General features: G+C 35.3%; 2 protein-coding genes and 1 pseudogene across 2 annotated transcripts; all 3 read left to right on the plus strand.

Annotated features, from left to right (window-relative positions):
• The first annotated feature begins 5429 nt into the window (after positions 1-5429).
• Positions 5430-7325, plus strand: LOC140015574 (F-box/LRR-repeat protein At3g48880-like; annotated as a pseudogene).
• A 3195-nt stretch (positions 7326-10520) lies between these two features.
• On the plus strand, positions 10521-12365 carry LOC140015717 (uncharacterized). Its single transcript, XM_072068532.1, has one exon. It carries the CDS (start codon positions 10521-10523, stop codon positions 12363-12365), a length of 1845 nt encoding a protein of 614 aa, XP_071924633.1.
• A 4193-nt stretch (positions 12366-16558) lies between these two features.
• LOC113712611 (uncharacterized) lies at positions 16559-25065 on the plus strand. Its single transcript, XM_072068533.1, has 5 exons — positions 16559-16737; positions 16855-17991; positions 20239-20263; positions 23205-23299; positions 23686-25065. Exons 1-5 carry the CDS (start codon positions 16699-16701, stop codon positions 24814-24816), a joined length of 2427 nt encoding a protein of 808 aa, XP_071924634.1. The 5' UTR covers positions 16559-16698; the 3' UTR covers positions 24817-25065.
• Positions 25066-25515: the final 450 nt, after the last annotated feature.

The following is a 25515-nucleotide window of genomic DNA, read 5'->3' on the forward strand; positions in this document are numbered from 1 at the left end:
TGAACAAGACATAACAATGTCTAGCCAAAAACATTAAAGAAAGGCGTTTTCTGGGAGGCAACCCAATTGTTGATTTTGTTATTTTTGTGTTCAATTTCTTAAATATGTCGTTTCTCACTTGGGTACTAATCACTCTTGATGTTTCCTCACTATGACCAAAATAGGTAATCTTGGCGTGCCCACGCGAGGAGGGCACGCGTTAAGCGTCTAAATTCAAGTCTCATGGTCAGTGGACGTTTTACAATCTTGGCGTGCTCACGCGGTGTTTGGCGACCCAAGAATGAATTCGAAAAAAAAAAAGAAATTTTTTTTTTCACATTGAAAAAAAAAGAATTTCAAAAATTCAAAAGAAATAAAAAAAAACATTTTTTTTCTTTTTTTTGGAAAAAAAATTGAAAAAAAAAATTGAAAAAAAAAACCCAAAAACTATTTTTTCTTCTTTCTTTTCTCTTTCTTTCTTTCTTTCTTTCTTCTTTTTCTTTCTTCCTTTCTTTTCTTTTTTTTCCTTTCCTTTTCTTCTTCTTCCTCGCTGCCCTGTATCCCTTTCCTTCTTTTCTTTCGCTTATCTGCCATCATCTCCCTCACTCTCTCCTTAGCCCGACGCCACCAGTCTCCCTTTCTCATCCATTGCCGCACGCCGCCTCCGAGCTCCAAGCTCCACCTCACGGACAACCTTCAGCAGCTCCAAAGGCCGCCGCTGCTCCTCTGCCCACGGCCGTCCACCCACAGCTCGCTGAGCTCCTCCGTTCCAAGCTCCACCCGCTACCTCCACTCACCAGCGCCTTTGACCGCAGCCGCAACTCCACCATCACGCGAGCACCGCCAGCTCACAAGCTCGCCGTGGCCTCCTCTCTCCACCACCAGCTTGCACCCCTCTGCCCTCAACCCGCCGCCACCCTCTTCGCCGCTGTCTCCACTCACCAGCTCACCACCACACGCACCAGCAGCTCCAAAGCTCGTCACCAGCTCTGCCCAGCCGCACCTAGCTCGCCAGCCGCCGCTGCCCCGCTGCTCACGCCACCCACTGTCACGCCATTCCAATCTGTCCAATTTGACAGGTGGAGGTATTGACTCTTCCACCTCGATTAGTATTTGTCTGGTTCTTCTATTGCTGGAATTTGCGCTTTTGTTTCGTGGGTTTCTTGATAGCTAATAGCAGGGGGTGATTGAGGCATTTTTTGGGGTTCATTTAGAACTGAATTGAGTTTAATTGCTGCTAGATTGTTGGCCGTTTGATTAATTTTTCCCTGTGACTCACCAGTGGTACTGGTTGAGGTCTTTTGCCCTGTGATTTACCAGTGGTACTGGTTGATTAATTTTAAAATTTAAGTTCTTGCGGTTGAGTTGCTGCCATTGAATTTAATTCTTTCCTGTCTGTGCGCCAGTGGTACTGGTTGCAGTGTTGCTTTCCATTTCGTAATCCTCTGTGCTGGCCTACCTATTTGATTCTTGAGTTTTGGTGCCTGAACTGTTCTCGAATTCTAACCATTGGTTGTTGCCATTGCCTGTTGCTTGGCCCAATTGCTAAGTTTTGATCGTTTGAGTTGGGTACTTGACTGTCCAATTGGAGGCAGTTGTTGAGATTTTGGGTGGATTTGTGTCCAATTGCTGAAATTTGTTGCTTTGTTTAGTTACTCACACTGCTCCTAGTTTGTTCGAATGAAATTGGTTGGACGTCCCTTGCCCGTGGAGTTTAACTGTTACATTGTTTGAGGTGATTTTCTGGTATTGATCGAATTGTTGGGCATTATTTGGGATTTTGGCTGCTGGAGACCCCTATTGCACCCTTAGTTGAGTAATTTTCTGGGTTGGTTTGTTGAATTAGTATTGCCATTGGTTGACTCTAAGTACCTTGTTTGGGGAGTATTCGGTTTTGTGATTTCAATTGCTAAGCTCATTGGAGCACTTGCAGAGATTTTGAGTTGCATTATTTCTGCATTGACTAATATTCGGACCACCATTGCTTATTGTTTGTAATATCTGTTTTGTTGAGACTTTCGCCTAGTCCTTAGGTGCCTGAAGTTTCCATTTTCTTGATTGGGGTGGTCCTTTTTATTGCTTCATTATCTGTGCGAGGCACCAGTGGTACGGGTTGGGGTATTTTGACTGCATTTGTTCATTCTCCTTGGTTGGCTGCTTGATTGAAAGCTCAGAGCTTGTGACTAAGTTGTTATTGCTTAAATTCTAACCTGCTATTACTGGACTTGCTGAATTTTAGGGGACATTTGTTGCGATTTTGGGTAGAATTGGGTTCATTTGTTGAGATTTGTTGATTTATTTAGACTCTATTACCGCTTCTAGTCTGTTTGATCTCCATATTCGTTGGAATTGACTGCGTTCAAGCACATTGTTGGACGTTCTCGGCCATTGATTGAAACTGCTGCATTGTCTGGAAATTTGTTGGTTTGCTGTTCTCTGTTGCACTCTAGTTCGCCTGGATCAAGACGCACGTCGGAGTTCTCATTCCCTCTACAATCTTTCACTGCCGCGCACTACCGTAGCACCATTTTCACTCCACCGTTCCCACCTATTCCATAGCCGCCCGAGACCTTCCACCACGTATTCAGGGAAGTGTAGTTGTCCTATTCGCTTTCTTTACTGTATGATCTCCATTGAGGACAATGTCGGATTTAGGTGTGGGGGGGAAAGCTGTGGTATAGCTGGTATTTCTGGTGTTCAGTTTTTAGTTTTTTTTCTTTTCCTTTATTTTCGTTGTTATTTGTTCTATTTTTCGTTTATTTCCTTTTCTTTCTTTTTAGTGGTCAGCTCTTCTATGACTACCAAGTTTTGATGCTGGATTGTTGCCTCTAATTTTGCTATTGCCAAGTTTTATTAATAAAAGGGTATGAAGTTAATGTGGTTGAGTTCAGGGACATCGCTTTGGTGAATATCAGTAATTGCTTAACTTTTTCAATTTTTGGTTAACTTTTCTAGGTATAGGGAATGATTGTTGGCATTTTTCATGTGAATTGGTCTGGCTATTAATTTTAGTTCTCCATGTTTGAAAATTTGAGGCTAGCTGCTGTTATTTTTTTGTGTTATTTTTAGTTATCGTGCTATATGGTTGTAAATAAGAGTTGACTGTACTCCGCTAATAGATTACTACTGAATAATCGGGGATCTTCACCTAAAGTGTCGATTCTCGCGTCAAAAGGTAATGATTTCTATGATTACGTGGTCATACAGCGATGGGGGCTGAGTAACCGGGCTTCTTCATCTGACAAATGTTGGAGTCCGCGTCAAAAGGCTCCGATGGCTATAGACTAAGTCTTTTGTTATTCAAAAAAAAAGAACGAAAAAAAAAGTAAAGTAAAGAGTGTGTTAGTATGTGAATAAGTCAGCTTGCCTATTTGTGATCTTAATGTCGAGATTTTGGTTAGTAATTGGACCGTTTGCTGATAAATGTGAGCAACCATTCCTTTCTCTTAGATTAGTTTGCTTTAAATTGGAGAAGTTTGTGGTTTAGAAACTAACCGGGGTGATGTTTCTTGAACCCTGATCACTGATGCTTGATAGATATTTTCCTTGGTATCTTGGCAATATGGTAGATGGAGCAGTACCCATTTTCAAATTTTGGTGTTATTTGTTGTCCCCATGCTTGAGGGCAAGCATGATTCAGATGTGGGGGGAATTGATAGGGTGTTAATTGTTGATTATTTTATTTTTAATTTTCCCTTTGTACTTGCCAAATATTGTTTTAATTATTAATATTTACTTATATTTGGCATTGGACCCAATTTCAGGGAGTGAAGCAGAAAACTACAAAAAAGAAGGGACTTTCTGGAGACAATTGAGACTTCAAATAAGCCACAGACCTGGCCCACATGGTGATATACGCGGACTGCATTTCTTTTGCTGATGAGGAGTGTCTTGAATCCTAGGAGTTCTAGACGCAATGAGAAACGAGAAAAGAGGAAACATTAAGAGGCCTTACCCTTTGATCAGCGGGGACCACGGAGATAAGAAGCGTGGGTCATTTGGGCTCTTGGAAAGAAACGTACAGAGGCTTGTGAAATGGAATTGGACTCTCAATTCATGTGGGGACCACGGGACTAGATAGCGTGAGTCATTTTCCTTTGGCTTTAAAAGAAGACAAACGTACAGGAGGTTTGGTGATCAATAGTTTTAGCTTAACTTTTAGCATAGTTTTAGTTTTCTTTTCTTTCTTGGCTCTTTTGATGGCTTGGACCTCAGTTAAATTACGGGGAGATTTTCTCATGAGGCGTGGCTAAGTTTCTGATCTAGTCGAGGAACAACGGAGGACTTGGTTCTACTAAATTTGTGAGATCGAATTAGTTTTTATTTATTTCTATTATTCACTGGTATTTGTCTATCTTCTGCTTTATGTTCATATGGTTGTTTTATTATTCGATTATCCAGGGCCCGGATTCTAGATTAATTCAATAATCTGAAACCAATTAGGGTAGTTAAATCCGTAATTATTTAATTATTCTAAACTGGTGGCAACTAACATGACTGGATTTGTGTCAGGGAGATAGACAGGCTAACTTAAAGAGACCCTCGTAGTGTGTTGATTGGTTAGAATTAGACTCTTTTAATTATTCATGCAATTAGGGAATTGAACTTCTATGGTCGTACCTAGGGTTGTTTCCTGATTAGAGAAATAGTCAACGGTCGTACCTTGGCTATCGACAAATTGAGAAAGAGTTGGTTGTTTATCGCGTGTATGACAACTATAACTAATTTATCAGATAGTAACTGGAATAATCCTTGTATCTGTGATCGAATTAAGTGAACCATCTCCGAAGTTGTCTCTTGACTAGAGTTCGTCCATTATTATTTTTATTGTGATAATTAGTTATTTGAGTTGTAGTTATTTTATTTTATTTTAATTTATTCCAAGTAATTTAGTTACTCTCATTTTCAAAAACCCCCCATATCTGGAACTTGAGAAGAAATTAAATTATCCCCACTCCCTGTGGATTCGATCCTGCTTACCGCTATATACAGAATTTGTATTTTATTTGAACAGGTATTTATTATTACACAGACTCGACACCCTGTCAATTTTTACCACTTAATTAAACATACCAAATCATCACTTGGTTGGTTAGTATCTTCTTTGTGTGCATATTACTTGGTTCTAATATGTTTTTTCCGAAAACATATTACTTGGTTAGGCAGCAGACTTTTTTGACCTACCTAATATGTCATTGATTAAAAGATTGTAGTACATCTCTTTATCAAAACTTTTATATCCAAGTAGAAATATACCTAAAAGGACTTCGATACATTTCTTTGGTCTACCAAAAAATGTTTACGTTTTCAATAAATATATTTTTTAATTATTTTTTTATCTTTTATATATATATAATCGCTATAATATATTTTAAAAAAATGAAAAAAAAAAGAAGCAATCCAAACGGACAAATATGATATATCCCGCTTTTGGTTTCACGCATGCGATCCACGCTTATTACTAATTTATTTGTAAAAGCTTTACTGACAGGACAGCTGCATACAGCTCCACTAGTGATTATTTGAGAGTCATCCATGTCTTCTGTTGCTTCATCAATTCCTCTTGTTTCCCCTCTGACAATCTAAGGGAATACAGCTCCCGAACGAGAAATGCCGCCCGGCCAGCATGAAGATTCAAACTAAAAGGCGTTGCCTTGTATCTATATTGTGAGTCTTATTCTTTGCATCTCAAACTCAATTTGAAACATTGCTTCCACGGCTAATCTGTTTAAGTTATCAGCTATTGTGCATAAGATGCATAGAGGTGGTGGAATGGAGCATATTTTCTTTTTAGAATCCATAGCTTAAATGAATGAATTTTACTTCAAAATTTTCACCCAGTGGCAGTTGAAAAGGCTCTGCTTATGAGGACGCCTTGAATTCTGGTACGCCATATAGATATAGGCTTTGTTTTCTCTTCAGTTCTTCGTTGTTAGCTTATCATTTCTTAATTGCTGCAGCTAATCCAAATTCCAAGGTTTCCATGCCACTCGATTGGAAAAGAAATTCAAATGCAGCCTCTGCACTTAGCCCTGCTAGTGAATGATAAACTGTTTCTGGCATTTATAATCCATGAATTGAATACTGTGATGCAAGAACCTTACTAATATGGCAAGGCTTGTCCAATTGTTAATAAGATATGTCACAGTTAACTGATGTGCAAGTCATTTGTTGTTATTTACACGAGGAAAGAAGATAATACATGGCTCAAAGAGATTGGGAGAATTTGAACATCGATTGCCTGGTTGAAGTGTTCAAATGGGTTGGGATGGAGTCACTTCTATTGAGTATTCCACTTGTGTGTAAATCATGGTACAAAGCCACCCTTGACCCAAAATGTTGGCAGATTCTCGTTTTCCCTGATATCAGATGTTCAGAAAAATTGCCCAGAACAATGACAATGCACTTTGTGCATTCATACAGTCTATCGTGGCATCATTTTCCAAATGCTTCGTTTGCTAAATTTGTAGTTAGCCGAGGTCAGAGGTCTGCTACAAGTTTGGTGCTTCCTGGCACTTGCTCATATCAAGCACTAGAATATATCTCAGATGAGTAAGTTTGTCCTTTCCTTCACTGAAAATTTTCTTTCAGTTTTGTGGTTATCAGGATAACTAACCCGGAAATTGTATTAATTCTCTGGACTAGCAGGTGCCCGGACTTGAAATTCTTAGGTTTGTCTCTTGATCTATTGTATCACAACGGACCAGTCATCGCAAACCTGATCAGTAAATGGAAGAACTTGCAAGTATTGAGCATTGGACATTGCTATATGCTTAATGAAATGTTTGCTCAGCTCAGGCTTCATTGAAAGAACTTTGTAGGGCTAATTTGCTGCTATAGTTGGATAGGTCATGAAGAAGCATTTGCCATAGCCAGTATGCCAAAGATCAAGTACTTAAGTTTTAGGAAAGTCCATTTCCACCAGAATAACCTTTTGATGATATTGCAAAGCTGCAGAGAGCTTGAACTCCTGGACTTGAGTGACTGCAGCGGATTTGATTATGGTAATGAGATAAGGAAGCTTGCTTCTCATATCAAAACTTTCAGATGCGAGAGGTCAAGTTCAAGCGAGGAAGAGGATGATTATCACTACTATGCAGAGGAGGAACAAGCCAGACTGGTTTATAGAAAAATAATGTAACAATCATTCATCTCAGTCCAAATAATCTCGGCCGACGGACAAGAAATGATACTACTACAGGGCCTTAAATATGCTTCTTTCCACTCAGATGCCATATTTGGGATGATACAATTATTTTTGATGGTTCTGTAATAAAGAAAAAATATTTCCATACATCTTTTGGCTCAATCTTGAATAGTGAATAAATAGTTATGCAGTTGGTACACTAGCATTAACATCCTATAGTTGGGATCTTAAAAGAATTATTTTTCTTCTGCCAACAAAGTTTTATTACACTCCCCATTCTGCCTTGTCAACAGAGGATAGATCTCCTTAGTCTTGGCATTTGACATTGGAATTAGATGTCGCCAAGTTATTCAAAGGGTATGCTGTTAGGGCACTGTACACTGCTACTCTTTATCCTAAGGCTCCGTTTGATTCAATGTAAAATATTTTCAACGGAAAATGTCTTCCATAGAAAATTTTATCTAGGAAAATAATTACTTTCTCCATGTTTTTTCCAATGTTTGGGAGGAGATGAAGACTACAAATCTTTAGTGGGGTATTGCACAAGTGGTAGGTTTTGTTTTGAATCTTAAGGCTGGTGGGGGAGCATGAATGGATAGTCTTACGATTTACGAGACGGATATGGAAAATAACTTCAGTTCATTTACATGGGAAGTCATTTTACAGCATCTGATGTAAAATATTTTCAGCAGGAAAAAATTTTCCCAAAGCAATAACCCAACCAAACAATAGAAAATCAGGAAAACATTTTCTGGAAAATATTTTCCTTCCAAACAAACAGACCCTAAATGATGACAGAATTACATTGTTAAGAATTTGAGATCCAGACTCAATACTTCTTTACCCCCGTTATGGTTGCCCTGACATTTTTCCTTCCATCTCAAACTTTATGGTTCATTCAACAACCAGTCCCTCAATTGTCATTCTGCTATCAAGTTTAAAACAAAATTCTCTGTTGCTTCAGGTGAAAACATCTACCCTGCACCTTCCTTGTGCACGCTGCAGAGTCACAAGAACAGGAAATTTTTGAAAAAAGAACGGGAACTTTAGTCAATCATGCAGAGTTGGCAAAAAAACTTACATTAATCCTGTTTCTGTTTGACTAGAAAACTTAAGCAAGTGTCCTCCCTCCTGATGAGCTAATATAGATGTTTTCACGCGCATTATACAATTTAGAATAAACAAACTTGAAAAGAATCCCAGATGAAGAGATGTTGTTGAAAGAACTCAGTTTTAGAAATCATAACCATTAGAATATTCTTGAAGGTACACGAGCTGGAGACAAACAAGATTATAGTATACTCGTTAGTACTAATTAACATAATATATGTGAATCTGCTTTTTATGCTGTTGCCTGTGGGTAATCTTGTTGCAGCCGCATTTTCTTGAGACCTTCCCCTTTTTGTATGCTAGTGCTTAGCAGTAGGACTACCTTTCTATGCTAGTGTTCTTCACCAGTTGGAAAAAAGCTAATTTGAAAATGGACCACAATATCACTTACTGAGTTGAAGAGGGAAAACTTCCCAGTTTTGAGGTTGTGGTCCTTGACATCCTTCCGCAGCATTTGCACCACATTACATCAAATGTCTCTCCTATCATTAATTTGCGCGTGTTCGTAGCAAATCTTCTTTAATGCACATAGATTGCAAAGTAGTAGAAGTTAAGAGTTCAAAGCCTAGCATGACTAGCATCATCCCGAGATCAACATTGGTTTTGCAACTCCAGTCTGGGTTGAATCTAAGACTCGCCATACAAAAGAGTTTCTTGATCATATTATTGAAGTATATGTTACTTTCACCTCGTACGACGAAAAAATAAAACTGTTACTTTCACCAGCTAAGGTGGCCAAGAACATCATCAATACAAAATCCTTTTTCCTGTTTTAAGTCATGTTAAGGGGATAGGGTCGATAATCCTTTTTCTGTTTAAGTCGTGTTACGGGGATTGCCGACAGAGGGGGAAAAACTGTAAGAGATAATGATACATACTTTGAAACAATAATAATAGTTTTGCCTACAAAAATGTCATGAAGCAATATCTAACTCAGCCCCTAAACTATTCTCATTACACTCTTTTGGCCTCTCAATAATATATTGTCGCAAGCAAGCCCGTCAACCAAAAAAAAAGTGCCAAGTTTAAGTACTTTCATCAAATTTAACCGTTAATGCTGATGAAACGAGAGAAAAAATTGACCGAACACAAGAATTTTTCAACAATAAAGTATTTAGGGGGTCCTTAAACTATTCTTGTTAAGTTTTGGTCTCTAATTTAAATTTTGTCTCAGGGTAATCCATGAATAATTAAAAGTGTATACTTTCAACCCTTTTGGTCATTTTAATCTTAAATGCAACCAAAACGAAGGGATGTTTGTGTCCAACTACTTAATATAACTATCGCAAGTAGAATTAAAAAGGTAAAGAAGGAGAATGCACTTCATTTTACTATGATTAGATTTAGCTTTTTGCAATGCTGAATAATGAAATGTATTCTTCATCTTAACCCTTCTGATTCTACTTCGGATGACTATATTAAATTAAATGATTGGATAAAAATGCCATTTAGTTCCGCCTGCACTTCCGACTAAAATGGCTAGAAGGGCTAAAAGTATATACTCTAGATAAAATTTAGATTAGGGGCCAAAACTTGATAATAGAAATAGTTTAAACCCTTTCTATACACTTTTATCCCTCATTCTATCTAGCACTAATGCCAGAGTTTGACTGAAATCCTTAAACTTGGTACTTTTTTTTGTTGAGAGGTTTGTTTGCAATAATATATTATTAAGGGACCATAAGAGTGCTAAGAGAATAGTTTAGGGGTCAGGTGGATAGTTTGATCTGTCTAATGTTAGTTGTAATCACTGGACGCACTGGAAAAAACGTGGATTTACTGCAACAAAAAGGCAAAACTGAGAATTACCTCGAAGGAAAATTATGCATGCAATTCAGGCTCCTGATGACTAGGTTTTACTTTCTTTCAATGGATTATATGTGCACCCTTTACACTTTCCGGTTAAGGGCAAACAAGCTTTTTGGTCTCACCAATAGATCATCAAAAACAACAGCAAAAAGAGCTGTTGAAAGTGGAAAGAAGAAAAGGCCAAAGCTCCTAGACATGAAGCTTTGTCTTAAGTTGTTGCATTATATATCAGATGATCTCATCTCATGAGCGGCTTCTAGTCACTCCTTACCGCAGGATTGTTTTCTTCCGTTGGAACTTCTCTTATTTTTGCTTCATATTTTTGTGAAAGAAAACAGCAATAGGGTGACAAAAACAAAGAAGCCTGAAGTAAAACCTTTCTGAAATCATCTATTGTTTTTTGATACAAAACGGACAAATTAGTGTCTTTCACCTATATCTCCATTTCAAACACCTACCCCTCAAAATTGCAAATATGCCTAAAGATCAATTGAGTAGAAGCATGAGTAGGTGTTTCTTTTGCACACTCCAGGAACAAGATTTATTGCTCAGGAGAGCTGGAATTGCAAGCTACTTGAGAAACATGCATCAGATTGAAGACCAAGAACTTGTTCTAGTACTCAGTGGGCTGTGGAATATTGCCATGACTGAACCTCAAGATGGAGAGCTTCCTTCTTTAGGTGTTTTTGAATGCATGGCAAGTCTTATTGAAAGAAGTGTCAATGATGTAGATTGGCTTCTTAGCTATCAAAACATTTACAATGCATATTATGCAGCTCATATTATTGGTTCCTACACGATAAACAATGCCGAGTATGCTGTCAAAGCTGTTGATGCTGGTGTCATACCACCATTATTGGAGCTTCTTAGAGGAAAGATGAGCTGGGTAGAGCAAAGGGTAGCTGTTAGAGCACTAGGACATTTGGCAAGCTATGAAACGACCTTCAAAGCTATAGCGCTTTACGAAGAAGAAGTGGTTAGATTAGCCATGCGTTTGGCTTCTACCTGTCTGGAAGTTGTTTATAAGATGTTTGTAGGGGTAAAAGACAAGAAGAAGAGGTTGAGATACCATTGTGACTTGCTCACGAGAGGGTTAGGTCTCGGGGATTTGGAGATAGAAAATAGGAAGGCAGAGGAATGGGCTAGTCAACTTCAATGTTGGTGTCTTCATCTTCTAAACTGCTTTGCCATCAAAGGGAGGTCATTAGATCTCATGTGTAAGCCAGAGTTCTTGAAGGATTTGTCTGAGATGTGGGGTGGACTTGCCAATGGCACATCTCCTTCAGGGATTGGACTTATCAGAATTCTTTGTTATAGTAAACTTGGAAGAAGAAGCATAGCAGAAATAAAGCAAGTCATAGAAAATCTATGTAATCTCTCCAGATCTTCAGATGATTGGCAGTACATGGGAATTGATTGCCTTCTTTTACTTCTGAAAGATCCAGATACGAGGTACAAAGTAATCGAAATTGCCACATTACATCTTAGTGATTTGATTGAACTTAGGGACATTGGAGGAAGGTCAAACATTGGTGAAAAGATTGCAAGAGTACTTCTCGGTGATTTTAAACTACGAAACTCCAAGATCGTCATGAGCAATAATGTTCAAAGAGCATTAGAAGAAACATGGAATCTCAATATAAAGAAGAGAATGAACGAGAAGACCATGTCTGCTGAGAAACTCGAAGAGCAAAGAGTATTGGTGGCCTTGATAAAACAACAGGGAAATCATAGCTTTGAGTTGGGAAAGATTCAAGAAGCACAATTGAAGTACACAGAAGCATTAGAGCTGTGCCCCACGAGATTGAAAAAGGAGAGACTTGTGCTGTATAGTAATAGAGCTCAGTGTTCCTTGCTGCTGAAGGAACCTGATGCAGCCATAAGCGATACAACTCGAGCACTTTGCCTTTCTAATCCTCCGAATTCTCATGGCAAGAGTCTTTGGAGAAGATCACAGGCATATGACATGAAGGGATTGGGTAAAGAGAGCTTAATGGACTGTATTATGTTCATCAATGGTTGTATCAAATCAGAAGCCACAAAACATGTGAAAATACCATATTATGCAGTACGGATGATCTGCAAGCAGATGGATTCAACATGGCTCTTTAAAGCTGCTCAGTCAAAGACATTAAGCAAACGTGCTGAAACAGAAGAACAATCGCAAAAAGATGATGATCTTAGAATTTACCAGGACAAACTCCCGAGTTTGAAAATCTCCATCCAAGGGAAGGGTTTCATGGCAGGTAATCAAGCTCCATTATCTATGTTTATCACCAAGTCTAGATTTTTACGACTTATATACTTGCTTCTTCAATAAATGAACGACGACATAAGAGTTAATAGTACTTATTACTCCTGCCTTATGCATTGGATCAGGTCTGTCCACCACTTCTCAAGAACCTTTGCATGGAAACTGGAAAGGCAGAAGGAATCTTGATGGAGCTGGGGGAAGTGGAGAGAGTTTTTCAAATCAATGAGGCATTCTACCGATCATTAAGAAACAATTAACAGGAATTGGTCTTAACATGATTGATTGGTGAAAAGCGGGAAACACAGAAGAAGACAAGATGCTAACTTGATTGATGATCAAATGTAGTCTCCTCTCCCGTAAAGTAATTGATATCACCTGGTCTTAGGGTACGATCGCAAATTTTGTATTCCACTCACTATTCAAAACTTTCCTTTTTCTAGTACCTGCATGCTTAAGGATTACTATCACTTATGGAACGGAAGTGGGCAGGACCACAAGTCCACGTTAAATTGAATGCATTAATTTGTTCCTTCAATCAAGCAATGCTCCTTGCATGTTAAATCCCTTTTCTGGTAGAATTTGCACTTACATCAAATCATCATACTTTCTTTTTTTCCATAGAACAGGGTCCTTGAACAAGATCAATAGGTTTGCATCTCCCCTTTTTTCTTATTTTTTTTTGTTTGGGGGGTGGGGGTTGGTATACATTAACTTTGCAAGTCCTTAAGCATGTTGTTCTTACTATATTATAAGTTTGAAATTTCCTAATTTTAACAAGTTATTGGATTTAAATCACTTTCCAAATGCACAGGGACTATACTTTTCACTGGGATATCGATCGTAAAGATTTGTTAGGAGTATATAAATTGTAGAAAGTTTTATATCAGAATAAAGAATCATTTGATTTTTCGTCTCATTTTGCTATGAATTTGAAGAGGATGAAGGTAGTTGTTCCTCATTGCTCCAGAGTTAGTCATTTGTGGAAACCGAATCCACAGATTTAAATTTTAAAGAGAACGTAAAATTGAGTCCAATCTTATTGTTTACATGTTGCTTGAAACAAGTGTGTTTGGATCCTTGTTTTTGGGGCTGTTTTTGAAAAACTGTTTTTCACATCCCAAATGCTACAGTAAATGTGTATTTCTAAAACAACTCCAAAAACACCATATCCAAACATTTTATCAAAAACAACTACATATGTATATTTCAATTATGTATATTATATATATATATATTATATTAATATAAATTGAAATATACAAATTGAAAATTATATATATTATATATTATATAAATATTTATATACATTAATATTATACATAATATATTATAATATACATAATATAATATACATAATATGTAATATTGTATACATAAATGTGTAAATATTTATACATAATATATTATGTACATTATATTATAATATATACATTATTAATGTATAATATTATTATGTACATTATTGTGTATAATAATGTCTAACAATGTTAGGTATAATATATAATATACATAATATGTAATAATGTATATTATGTATAATATATTATATTATGTATATTATATTATATATATACAATATTATGTATATTATACAAATTGAAAATTATATTTTATATATTTATATATTATATATTATATGAATATTTATATAATGAAATATACAATAAATATTACAAATTGAAATATTATATAAACACCATATTTATAATATTATAATATTTATAATTTATATTAATTTATATTATATATATTAAATATTTATATATTTATTTTTACATATTATAAATATTTTATTTTACTTAAAAAATATTTTTACATATTTATAATATATTTATATGAATATTACATATTATATAAATTATATATAATATAATATATATTTTACATTTATATAAATGTACATTTATACATAATATATATATTAATGTATATTTATAATAAACATTTATATTATGTATTATACATAATATAATACATTTATAATACATTTATATTAATATACATAATATTAATTTTATATTTATACATAATATTAATACATTTGTACATTTATATTAATTATATTAATACATTTATACATATATTAATATATATTAATAAAATTATAATTTATACATTTATATAATATTCATTTGTAATTTATACATTTATAATAATATACACTTTTACATTTATAAATATATTTATAATATGTATTATATGTAATATAATACATTTATGTATTTTTATATAAATACATAAATATATTTATTTATAAATATTTATAAATGTATATTTATATAAAAATATATAATTTATACATTTATACATTTATATAATATTCATTTATAATTTATAAATTTACAATAATATACACTTATACATTTATAAATATATTTATATTATGTATTATATATAATATAATATATTTTTAATAAATTTTATATTTTTATATAAATATATTTATTTATAAATATTTATTAATGTATTATAAATCCATAAATGTATATTTATATAAAAATATATAATTTATACATTTATACATTTATATAATATTCATTTATAATAATATACACTTATGCATTTATAAATATATTTATATTATTTATTATATATAATATAATACATTTATATATTTTTTAGCGAATATATAAATATATTTATTTATAAATATTTATAAATGTATTATAAATGCATAAATGTATGTAAAAATAAAATTATAAAAATATCCAAAAATATGTTTTAAAAATACCTCTAAAAATAATCCAAAAAAATCTACAGTAAAAATTTTTCATATAGTTTTTGAAAAACAACCTAAAAAACAACTAATCCAAACGGACTTGTATTTCAAAAACGAAATGCTACAGTGCTGTTTTTGAAAAACAACCCCAAAAACAGCTAATCCAAACGGAGCCGCTGCGCGTTTTATTATTATTATTATTTTTTAACGATCATAGGCTCGTGGTAATCTTGCTTTTAGATCTTATACTAATGGGCCCCGTAAGCCCATGAACAATTTCACTTATTCTTACTGGGTTATATACTTTACGAACTAGTGACTGTTAACCCACTAATTATGAACCCAATTGTTAACCTCAATTGATTTAACTATTATATCTTGAGTGAGCCAAAACCAGATCGATCTTGAGGTAAAACTCAAATTTTAAGAATTCGATGAGTCTGAACTTCTTCTACTCTATAAAATTTGTCATGTTTTGTTCCAAATTAATTGTTATCTTATGAAAATTAACTTATCTTTTTCAATAAAATTTTATTTTTATCCTTCATCTGACCGATCACTTATTCGTCACAATTATCAATACATCAAATAAAAGATGACTCACAACTAAGAATATAAGATGAAAGTAAAAATTTTATTTCCTACTAATATCACTATATATAAATTACAAATTTATTTCAAAAATAACAAATTTTATGGAAGAAAAGAAAGGAGTAGTATTGTAGCTCAAATTTGAGCTCGAGCAGTACACCATCCGATCTCGATTTAGACAGTTTATACTCCTAAGATGTCACAGTTGATGAACCTCGTACAGGGCCTTTCTTGGTCATTTCCAACTGAGAAAATCAGCTTTACTTGATTCAATTTACTACTAGTTCTTCTTTTTTCTTTTTTTTTTTGTTTAATAAATAGGAGGGAACTAACTAACTTTTAAGAAAATTAATTACAATAAAAGTGAAGCAACGAATTTCTCAAACAAAAATTAAAAAAAATACAATTTCAATCGCGCGACCAATGAAGAAGATGTGCACGCGCAACTCGAGGGTGGCTGTTGTCAGCGTGCCATCTCGCGAGAGGCCAGCAGCAGGTCGAGCCGTAGGGGAAAGGAAGAAGGCAACAACCAACAAAAGACTCTAAAAATTGATTGGGATTTTGCTACTAAATGTCAAAAACATGAATCCAAATGCCAACGTAAAGGGGCCAATTTAGTGCTCTTGTTCCTTGTCATACAAATAAAAACAAATTCTTCACCACAAATCTAATTTAATCAGTGGGGCCCATACATGATTGAAATCAATCAGCGGGGCCGCTCGATCAATATACAAAACTTCTCGGAATCAACGATCATTGATGAAAATGAAACGATGGTACGTTCTATAGGAATCCAAAACTTTTTTGGTTACTGCTTTCTCGACTTATATCTGTCATCATTAAAGATAATGATTTAAATTTTTAATATTTAACATTATTTAATTTAAGAATTGATAATATTTTTTTTCACCATCCAACAAACCACGTCTTGAAGCAATTAACTATCAAATTTTAGTGTGGCCAGTAGCCACCCAACACCACTGCCGTCTCTCTTTAAATCAACTGAAACTTGTGCCCTTAATTGCATCTTTGTCTCTGGAGCCCTCTCCAATTTCCTCTGTCAAATCCTCCCATAGTCTCTCTGAAAAAATGAGCTGGTGGTGGGCTGGTGCTGTTGGAGCTGCAAGGGCAAGTCTACTGCTCTTTCTGATCCTATCTAGTCTTTGATTTCCCCTGCTGTTTTTTTTTTTTTTAAGTTCAATTCTATGAGCATGTTCTTGACTGATATTTTGGGAAAATTTGCAGAAAACGCTGGGGGAAGATGGTGCACCTGCTTCCAAGAATTTCCAGAGTGTGGCCCTTGTGGCGGGAGTCACGGGCATAATTGGCAACAGCTTGGCCGAAATCCTCCCCCTCTCCGACACCCCGGGTGGTCCATGGAAGGTTTACGGGGTGGCGCGACGCCCCCGGCCGTCCTGGAGCCTAGACCACCCGGTGCAATACATCCAGTGTGATGTCCTCAACGCTGATGACGCTCGGGCCAAGCTCTCTCCCCTCACTGACGTCACCCACATCTTCTGGGTAACCTGGGCTAATCGGCCATCCGAGGCAGAGTGCATACAAGTCAATGATGCCATGTTCTTGAACGTCCTAAATGCCGTTGTCCCAAACGCACCAAACCTGACCCATATTTGTCTTCAGACAGGCCACAAGCACTACATCGGACCCTTCGAATCCTTGGGAAAAATCAAGCCCCACGAAACTCCATTCGTCGAGGATGTTCCCAGACTCCCCGTCCCCAACTTTTACTACAGCCTGGAAGACATATTGTTCGAAACTTGCAAGAAGAAGCAAGGACTAACATGGTCAGTCCACAGGGCTGCGGCGATATTTGGCTTTTCCCCGTATAGCATGATGAATGTGATTGGCACAATCTGCGTTTACGCTGCAATCTGCAAGCACGAAAAGGTGCCCTTTAAATTTCCAGGCACAAAAGCGGCCTGGAATTGCTATTCGGTGGCATCAGACGCTGATTTGATCGCGGAGCACCAGATTTGGGCGGCCGTGGATCCCTACGCAAAGAACGAAGCTTTCAACTGCAGCAACGGGGATTTGTTCAAGTGGAGGCAAATGTGGAAAGTGCTGGCGGAGGAATTCGAGTTGGAGTACGTGGAAGTTGATGAGAATGAGGAATTCGTGAGCATGAGTGAGTGGATGAAGGACAAAGGACCGGTGTGGGATGAGATTGTGAAGAAGAATCAGCTGACTCCTACGAAATTGGAGGAGGTGACGACTTGTTGGTTTGCTGATGTGATTTTCAGTGGAGAGTGTATGTTGGATAGCATGAACAAGAGTAAAGAACATGGGTTCTTGGGGTTCAGGAACACTACAAAATCTGTCATTTCTGTGATTGACAAGATGAGAGCTCACAAAATTGTTCCATGATTTGTATCTCTTCCTGCAGGCTTTTGATTCTAAATAAATATTTTACTTCTGGTGGTTAAATTTTGCAATAAATATGTGAAGGAAGATTTAATTTTCCTCCCAGGAATTGAACTTCCCTGTTGTATTTTCCTTTCAATTTTTGTAATCTTTGTACGAATGACATCATAAACAAACTAGCTTTGATACCGGACACCCCCTCGTCCCTTTTCTCTATCCTTTTCAAGTTGGTTCTCTTCTTTTTCTGGCCGGGATGTCCATAGATGATGTGATACCCTGATAGAATCACAAAACTAATTTCACTTTTTTTTCCCACGGAAAAAATCAATAATGCCTTTTTTTTTCTTACGCATGGAATGACGTAACAAGTAACAATTTGTAATTGTAAAATTTTCTCTTTGCAGTTTTTGGGTTCTCATGACCATAATAGGAGCAAGAGAATGTCACGTCCATGCATTAATTGGACATTGCAATGGGTCCAAACGCCAGAATAATGTTCTCATCTATTTCACGTCAAATTTCTTGTGTCACTACTAAATTTGCCTGGTGAGAAAAGAGCCCAAGAAGTTTCTTGTCGTAAACTGTCTCACAAGTCTACCTGTGTGATATTGGAAATCAAATTAAAGATGAACCACAAATGCTCAGAACAATGGTCATAATCATTGAATTGGACTTTGCAAACTATTTTTTGACCTTATCCACTACTTTTGCAACAAATGGTCGTGGGTTTTCACACAAAAACTCGATGGAGCTATGGGTTTTTCTTGCAGCTTAAAAAGGGATGCAGCAAACATTCAAGCTTCATGTATGCATTTCATTGGTGAGTCAATCTCGTACCACATACAAGATAAAAGGGGAAGAAAAGGACACATACAGCGAATAACGCGCGTGGAAAGAAGGGGAAAAAAATAGGACAAATAATAGAGAAAAGCTAGCAAGAAACTCTCCAAAAAATATCCAATTTGAAAATAAGTAAGATAGAAAGCTAGAAATATGTAACGATTAGCATTTATTGTGATTTTTTTTTCTTTAATAAAAAGAATTAATAGTGATTCCTCACTAATTATCATAGTGACCAGATCGAATAACTTTAACGAGTAACCTTTCGATTATAAGTGAAACATCCTGATAAGTAATCTTTCGATTATAAGTGAAACGTTTTATCAATTGGTTCTCATTCATCGCAATAGGTTGTTTACTTTTCAACGAACGGATAACACGTTGAAGTCATTTAGTCAAATCTATTCTTAGAGCGTGCATGCGATCCTCGAGGAACTTGTATTACTCGTCAATAGTCACTCATCATGCATGGAACCCGTGCTGCCGGTATGACAAAAGAAAATATAAACAACGAGTCTATTTTGCAGAGATTCCCAACACCCACAAACAAAAGATAATAAAAAAAGAAAAATATTTTTTGTACTCCCATTTTTATTAATCATATTTTTATTATGATTTTAGTCATATAATGTTTATTTATTAGACGATGATGTGAGTGCATTGAAAAAGTTTTGACCTATTGATTAAGGTTGGAGACCTGGAATATAGTGATTCTGAATTCTAATCTTTCGATCCCCTTTCTATTTTTAAAATCCTACAGTTCTCCTACTAGACTTTTTGTTTTAAAATAATAGGAGTACAAATAACCAAAAAAAAAATGGAGTGTAAATAACATTTTTTTTTAAAGGAAAAAAGATTTGTTTTGGTTTAATAAACCATCTTCCCAAGTTCGATTATGTATTGGGTTAATTTGTCTTGTTTCTTTAGTTCTTTCTTGTGTTCGATTGTTCATTTAAATCCAAGCAATTTGGTGATTATTAATAGTTAAATGACCCACGCTCTCAGCCTCGTAAGTTCTGCTGCAATGCTCTGTTTTAATTACGAGTGCATATCATTTTTCATTGACAACAACGATAGCAACAATTACAAAAATAGATAAATGTTAGGGTAATCAAAATTTCTAATCTGACATGCGTCATGCACAAAAGGTGTTACGGTATTGTTTTAAAAAATATTTTTCTAACGAATGCCTCGAAAGTATTTGTTAAAACCTAAATTATACTCAATTTACCAAATGAATACACACATTCATATTTATTGCGCCTCTTCAATTTGAATACTTCTATGACATAGTTACACTTTGCCCCCAAAAAAAAACATCTGAGCCCCTCTTAACGAGCATTTATTGGCCAAACTCTTTTAAAACTTTTTTTCTATATAATCTTCTATGTAAATACTTGTTTTCAGGAGGCAACTGCTTATCCAAAGATCAGTAAATAGATCAAAGATATTTATCAACTAAAAAGCTAAAAATGTAATACCAAAACCTAACTCTACCATCTAACTATACTAAAGTATATCTCAACTTCACTAGTTTAAAAAGGAAACCACCTTCAATTTCAAAACAAAAGTCATGGTTGAGTTTGGATTTTATCCCACCCAACACTTAGTAATCAATTTAGTAATAATCAAATGCATCTAACTCAATCTATAGAGAGTTTATTACCAAAATAACTCTTCTTTTGAAACATATACCCAAAATAACCTAATTTTAAAATTTATTACCTTTATAATTCTTTTTTTTCCATATAGGCTGCATATGTGGTAGGATAGAGATAGAGGCACATTCTATCTCTCTTTCCCAACTAATATCTTCCCTGATTCTCTCTCTGAACCTTCCCACTTTTTTTTCCTTTATTATTTTGTGTCCTTTCGTTATTTTTCCTTGTCAAATGTAATTGTTAAAAGCCAATATTTATGTTAATAACATCTAAAACTTCATTATCATTCCTGATATTGTATCTGTAGATGAAAATATTCTCCTCGAATTGATAATTTCAAGGTAAATGAAGATTATTCTCTTGTCTTTTCTATTGTGCAGTTTTTGGAACATTCCTATGGCCTTCAAAAAATTTTGAATACTAATTGCTTTAACAAATGATTTCTCACACCGTGTGTTTGATAAAATGTCTAAGAGGAAAACTCCGTAACAACATAAATTCATACTCAATATAAGCATGTTCATTTGTAGTGCCTCTCTATCACATAATCAAATAATCTCGTATACTTGAAGTATTTTTGCACATTTATTCAACATCAATTAATGGCTTGTGTTACTTTTGAGAAACTTTAGCATTATTTTAATTGCAATAGTTTGATTACTTTTTGTAAAAGTTCTTTTCAAGGAGTAGGAAGCATAACATAAAAAAAAATATGATAGCCTTGAAGTTTTAGTAACTTTTTCTTGTTATTGCTTATAATGTTCATTGCAATTTTTGTATTTTGCAAATTAATTTTTGAAAAAATATATGCAATAAGTTTGATACATTTAAAAAAATTGCAGTGAGTAACAATAGCAAGGTCAATAATGGTAAAATTTATTTTAAATAATTATAAGGAAATTATCAAAGTTGTGCAATTTTCTTGTGCCTCTATAATAAAACAGTTTAAATTTTTAGTTTTTATTGGAAACTATAAACTAGATTAAAGCTTTCCTTTCTTGTTATCTTACATGGCAATCAGGGTAATTAGGTGGCAACAATAACATCGATTTGAGAATAAAATTTGAAAGTAAATCACATTGAAAATATTTTTTAGAAAGAGTGTTATTTTGACAAAAAACTCATCTATAGACGTGTGATATGGAGTGAAAGGGGAGGGGCGCTGATTAACTATTTTACGCATGCGATCCTCGAGGGTTATTTAGTCTTATCTACTCGCGTGTGATGTGGACTGAAAGCATGCCTTTTTCGTGTCACTGTTTAAAAGCATTTACGTTCTGTTTTTTTTTTTTTTTTGCATATACTTATTATTTATTAATAAAGAAAAGACAGAAACCCAAAAAATACAAACATTAAATAGCCAGCAGATTTAATTATTAATGATAAATTGTTTGGATTGGCCTTTTTTTTCCAAATTTTTTTTTGCATTTTTCGTGAAAATATTTTTCATTCATCTTTTTACCTTATACATATTAAATCGTTACAGTATATTTTTCTTTTAAAAAAAGTATAGAAAATAACAATCCAAACAGGGATGTTTTAGTTTTGTATTATACTATTGTGCTTTGTACATGCGGCCCTCGAGGGATTCATCTATTCAATATTAAAAAGAGGATGTTCACCATTGATTTTGCAATGTCCTTTTCGTTTTGAGCCCACGAGCCTCTGCAATGGAAAATTGGCCGGGAGTTGAATTTCTAGTAATGGTGGTGGTGAAACCCAATAAATTCAATGGTGCCCTTAGATTTTAAAGGGCATGTTTCTATTACTTTTTTTTTTTTTTTTGAAAAAATGTTTATATTGCTTATAACCACTAGTAGTTGGCTACAAAAATGTCCTTCCATAATGTCAATGAGAACAACTTTAAAAACTTCAGAAAATTACCAAATATATGCTAGTTCCAAGATTAGATAGTATTTTTCGGCGGTGCTATATGCTATTTGATTTCATTGTAAACAAAATTAGAAAAAAAAAAAAAAAGGCCAAAGATACTCCATCCATAAAGCAACAGAATCCGATGACTTAAAAAAATAAATGAACCTACGAGTATAGGATATGAATTAGTAGAAAAGAACTAGTCTCTTTTAATTTACCTCTTTTTTCATCGTATTTTCTGGAACTGCGGAAGATAAACACATTTCGCTTGCATGATAAATATATTTCCCAATCCACCTTTTTATATTCCCAACCACTTTTTTATCTCACACGCATCATATCACAAAACATGCTACAGTAATTATTCTAAATAATTATTTGGAATAATAATCTATCCTACCAAAGCCAATGTTAAATTATTATTGTAACATTAATAAAAATGCGGTGAAATTTAGCCCCTCATTTGATGCATGTTAACATTCCTTTTTCATAACTGCAACAACAATTAAACCTTACAAAGGCTTAGTGCATTAGTGTCCCTTCAATTTAGACCATACTCACTAAACCCATCTGTATCAGTACTAGTAATTATTCTTAGGCGTTTTTGCAAATAATGTATTCTATGCGTTATAGTGAGAAAGATATCATTTTTGTAATGTAAAACAGGATAAGATGAATGCTCCTAGTCAAGATCTTAGCAGATAATGCATGCATGCATAGTAATAAATAAATAAAAGGATTGCAATCCCAACACTATATATAGAACCTGAATCATATTAGACTGAACACTCGAGGCTTTTAGTCATAGTTCTTAGTAGTGAGCCTTGAGCTGATTAGAGTGCCCTTTCCTTTGTGTCCTGTTTCGGTCTTGCAATCAACAAGTCAACATGGCAGCCAACTGGTGGTGGAACAGATCCGTTGCTGCAGGACAGGCATGTACAGCAAATGTATTACTTGTCTACTAAGTACCATTTTATTAGTGTGATCCTCATCTCGCCTGCAATTGAATAACCACTAATTTCACTGCTCTTTCATGGTCTGTTCCACTGTCATTTCGTTTCCGTCTTGCTCCCTAAACTTGTGTCAAGTCTCTTGAAATCGATCTCTCCTGATGATATTCATTTGTGGTTATTGGGGATGGTTAATTTGAAGCTGATCAGGTTCATGTACTATAAATTTGAAACCTGATCTGCTTATCAGGTTTTAAATTAATAGTATTAATTTGAAGCTGATCATGTTGCTTTGTGAAAGAGAAGAAAAAGCAGCTTGGGACTAACTAACAAATTCGCTGTGTTTGTTTTTGTGTTTCTGTATTCAGATTTCGCCGACGAAATGTGTGGAGAACGGAGGACAAAAAGAATACAACAGTGCAGCTCTAATTATAGGAATCACTGGAATTGTTGGCAGCAGCTTAGCTGAAATGCTGTTGCTCCATGATACCCCTGGCAATCCCTGGAAGGTCTATGGTGTGGCTCGCCGCCCTCGTCCCACCTGGTTATCCGACAAACGACTCAACTACATCCAATGCGACATCTCCAATTCTAGAGAAACCATTTCCAAGCTCTCCCCTCTCATCGACATCACTCACATTTTCTATGTATGTTGGGTTGGGTCGGAGGACTGTGATTTAAATGGTTCCATGTTCAGGAACGTCCTGAGAGTCGTCATCCCCAATGCTCCAAATCTCCAGCACGTTTGTCTCCAGACAGGTATCAAATACTACCTTGGAGTGTTCGACGAACGATACAAGCAAGAACCTCATGAGTCGCCTTTCACTGAGGACCTGCCTAGACTGCCCATACCAAATTTCTACTATGACCTGGAGGACATTCTTGAAGAAGAAACCAAGGCCAAGCTTGGTTTGACGTGGTCCGCCCATCGACCTGCTCTGGTTTTCGGGTTCTCCCCTTGTAGCATGATGAACATGGTCAGCACCATCTCCGTTTATGCTACCATTTGCAAGCACGAGAACAAGCCCTTGGTGTATCCTGGAAGCGACTTCTCCTGGGATTGTTACTATGATGTTGTGGACGCGGATTTACTAGCTGAGCAACAGATATGGGCATCGATGGAGCCCAAGGCCAAGAACCAAGCTTTCAATTGTAGCAATGGAGATGTCTTCAAGTGGAAACACATCTGGAAAATATTGGCAGAGCAGTTTGGGTTAGAAATGGTTGGATACAGAAAAGGGCAGAAGGAAACAAGCATGGCAGAATTGATGAAGGGGAAGGAGCCGGTGTGGGATGAGATTGTGAAGAAGCACAAACTGGTGCCTACAAAGCTGAATGATATTGCAGCATTTTGGCTTGCAGATGTGGTGTTCTATTCGGATAATCGAGTGAGCTGTATGAACAAGAGCAAGGAGCTTGGATTCTTGAGATTCAAGGACTCGACAAAGTCATTCCTCGACAGCATTGAGAAAATGAGAGCTTACGGATTTATCCCTTAAATTAGCCCATGGTATAACTGTGATTGATGTTGGTAATCATTTCTCTGTGTGATTGAATTAAAAAATGTGTTGGTTTTGTGGAATAAACTATAGTGAAGGGATCTTTAGCATAGGCTTGATTTGTCTGTTTCTTCTAGATGTGTGATTTTGTAATTGTTGTATACTTATATCTGCAATTTCACACGCACCATAAACTTTTCCAGCATTATTGGGAATGGAAGCCTCCCTTTCGAGTCATTTTGACGAACATCTTCGTTTGGAACGTGAGTTTTTTGGGTGTTTATCTAAAACTTTACTGTAACTTACTGTAAAAGTTCTTTAAAAAATTTTTGAAGTGTGTTTTTTTGAATATTTTGAAGTGTATAGTTTAAAAACTTTGAAAAGTTTTTTGAAGTTATTGTAGTTAAAGTTTTTAAAAAACTTGTAGCAGACAAAATTGACAAAAAACTTGGCTTCCAAACAAGGCGGCACTAAGAGTAAAAGTAGCTGCTTTTTTGGAAAGATTTTTAATTATGCAAAAAGCATTAATTAATTGTGTTGAAGTCAATTAACTAACTTGTTTTAGACAAGTTGGCCACCAAAAAGAATTTAAAATTCTTGTTTAGACCTAGGTCGGGATTCAAATCTTGCACCCTGCCCGCACTCAACAAAACCAAAGATAATATATAGTCAATTTGAACGTGAAAATCAGAACAGGAA

Source organism: Coffea arabica, chromosome 10c, assembly GCF_036785885.1.
Source record: "Coffea arabica cultivar ET-39 chromosome 10c, Coffea Arabica ET-39 HiFi, whole genome shotgun sequence".
NCBI classification, from domain to species: Eukaryota; Viridiplantae; Streptophyta; class Magnoliopsida; order Gentianales; family Rubiaceae; genus Coffea; species Coffea arabica.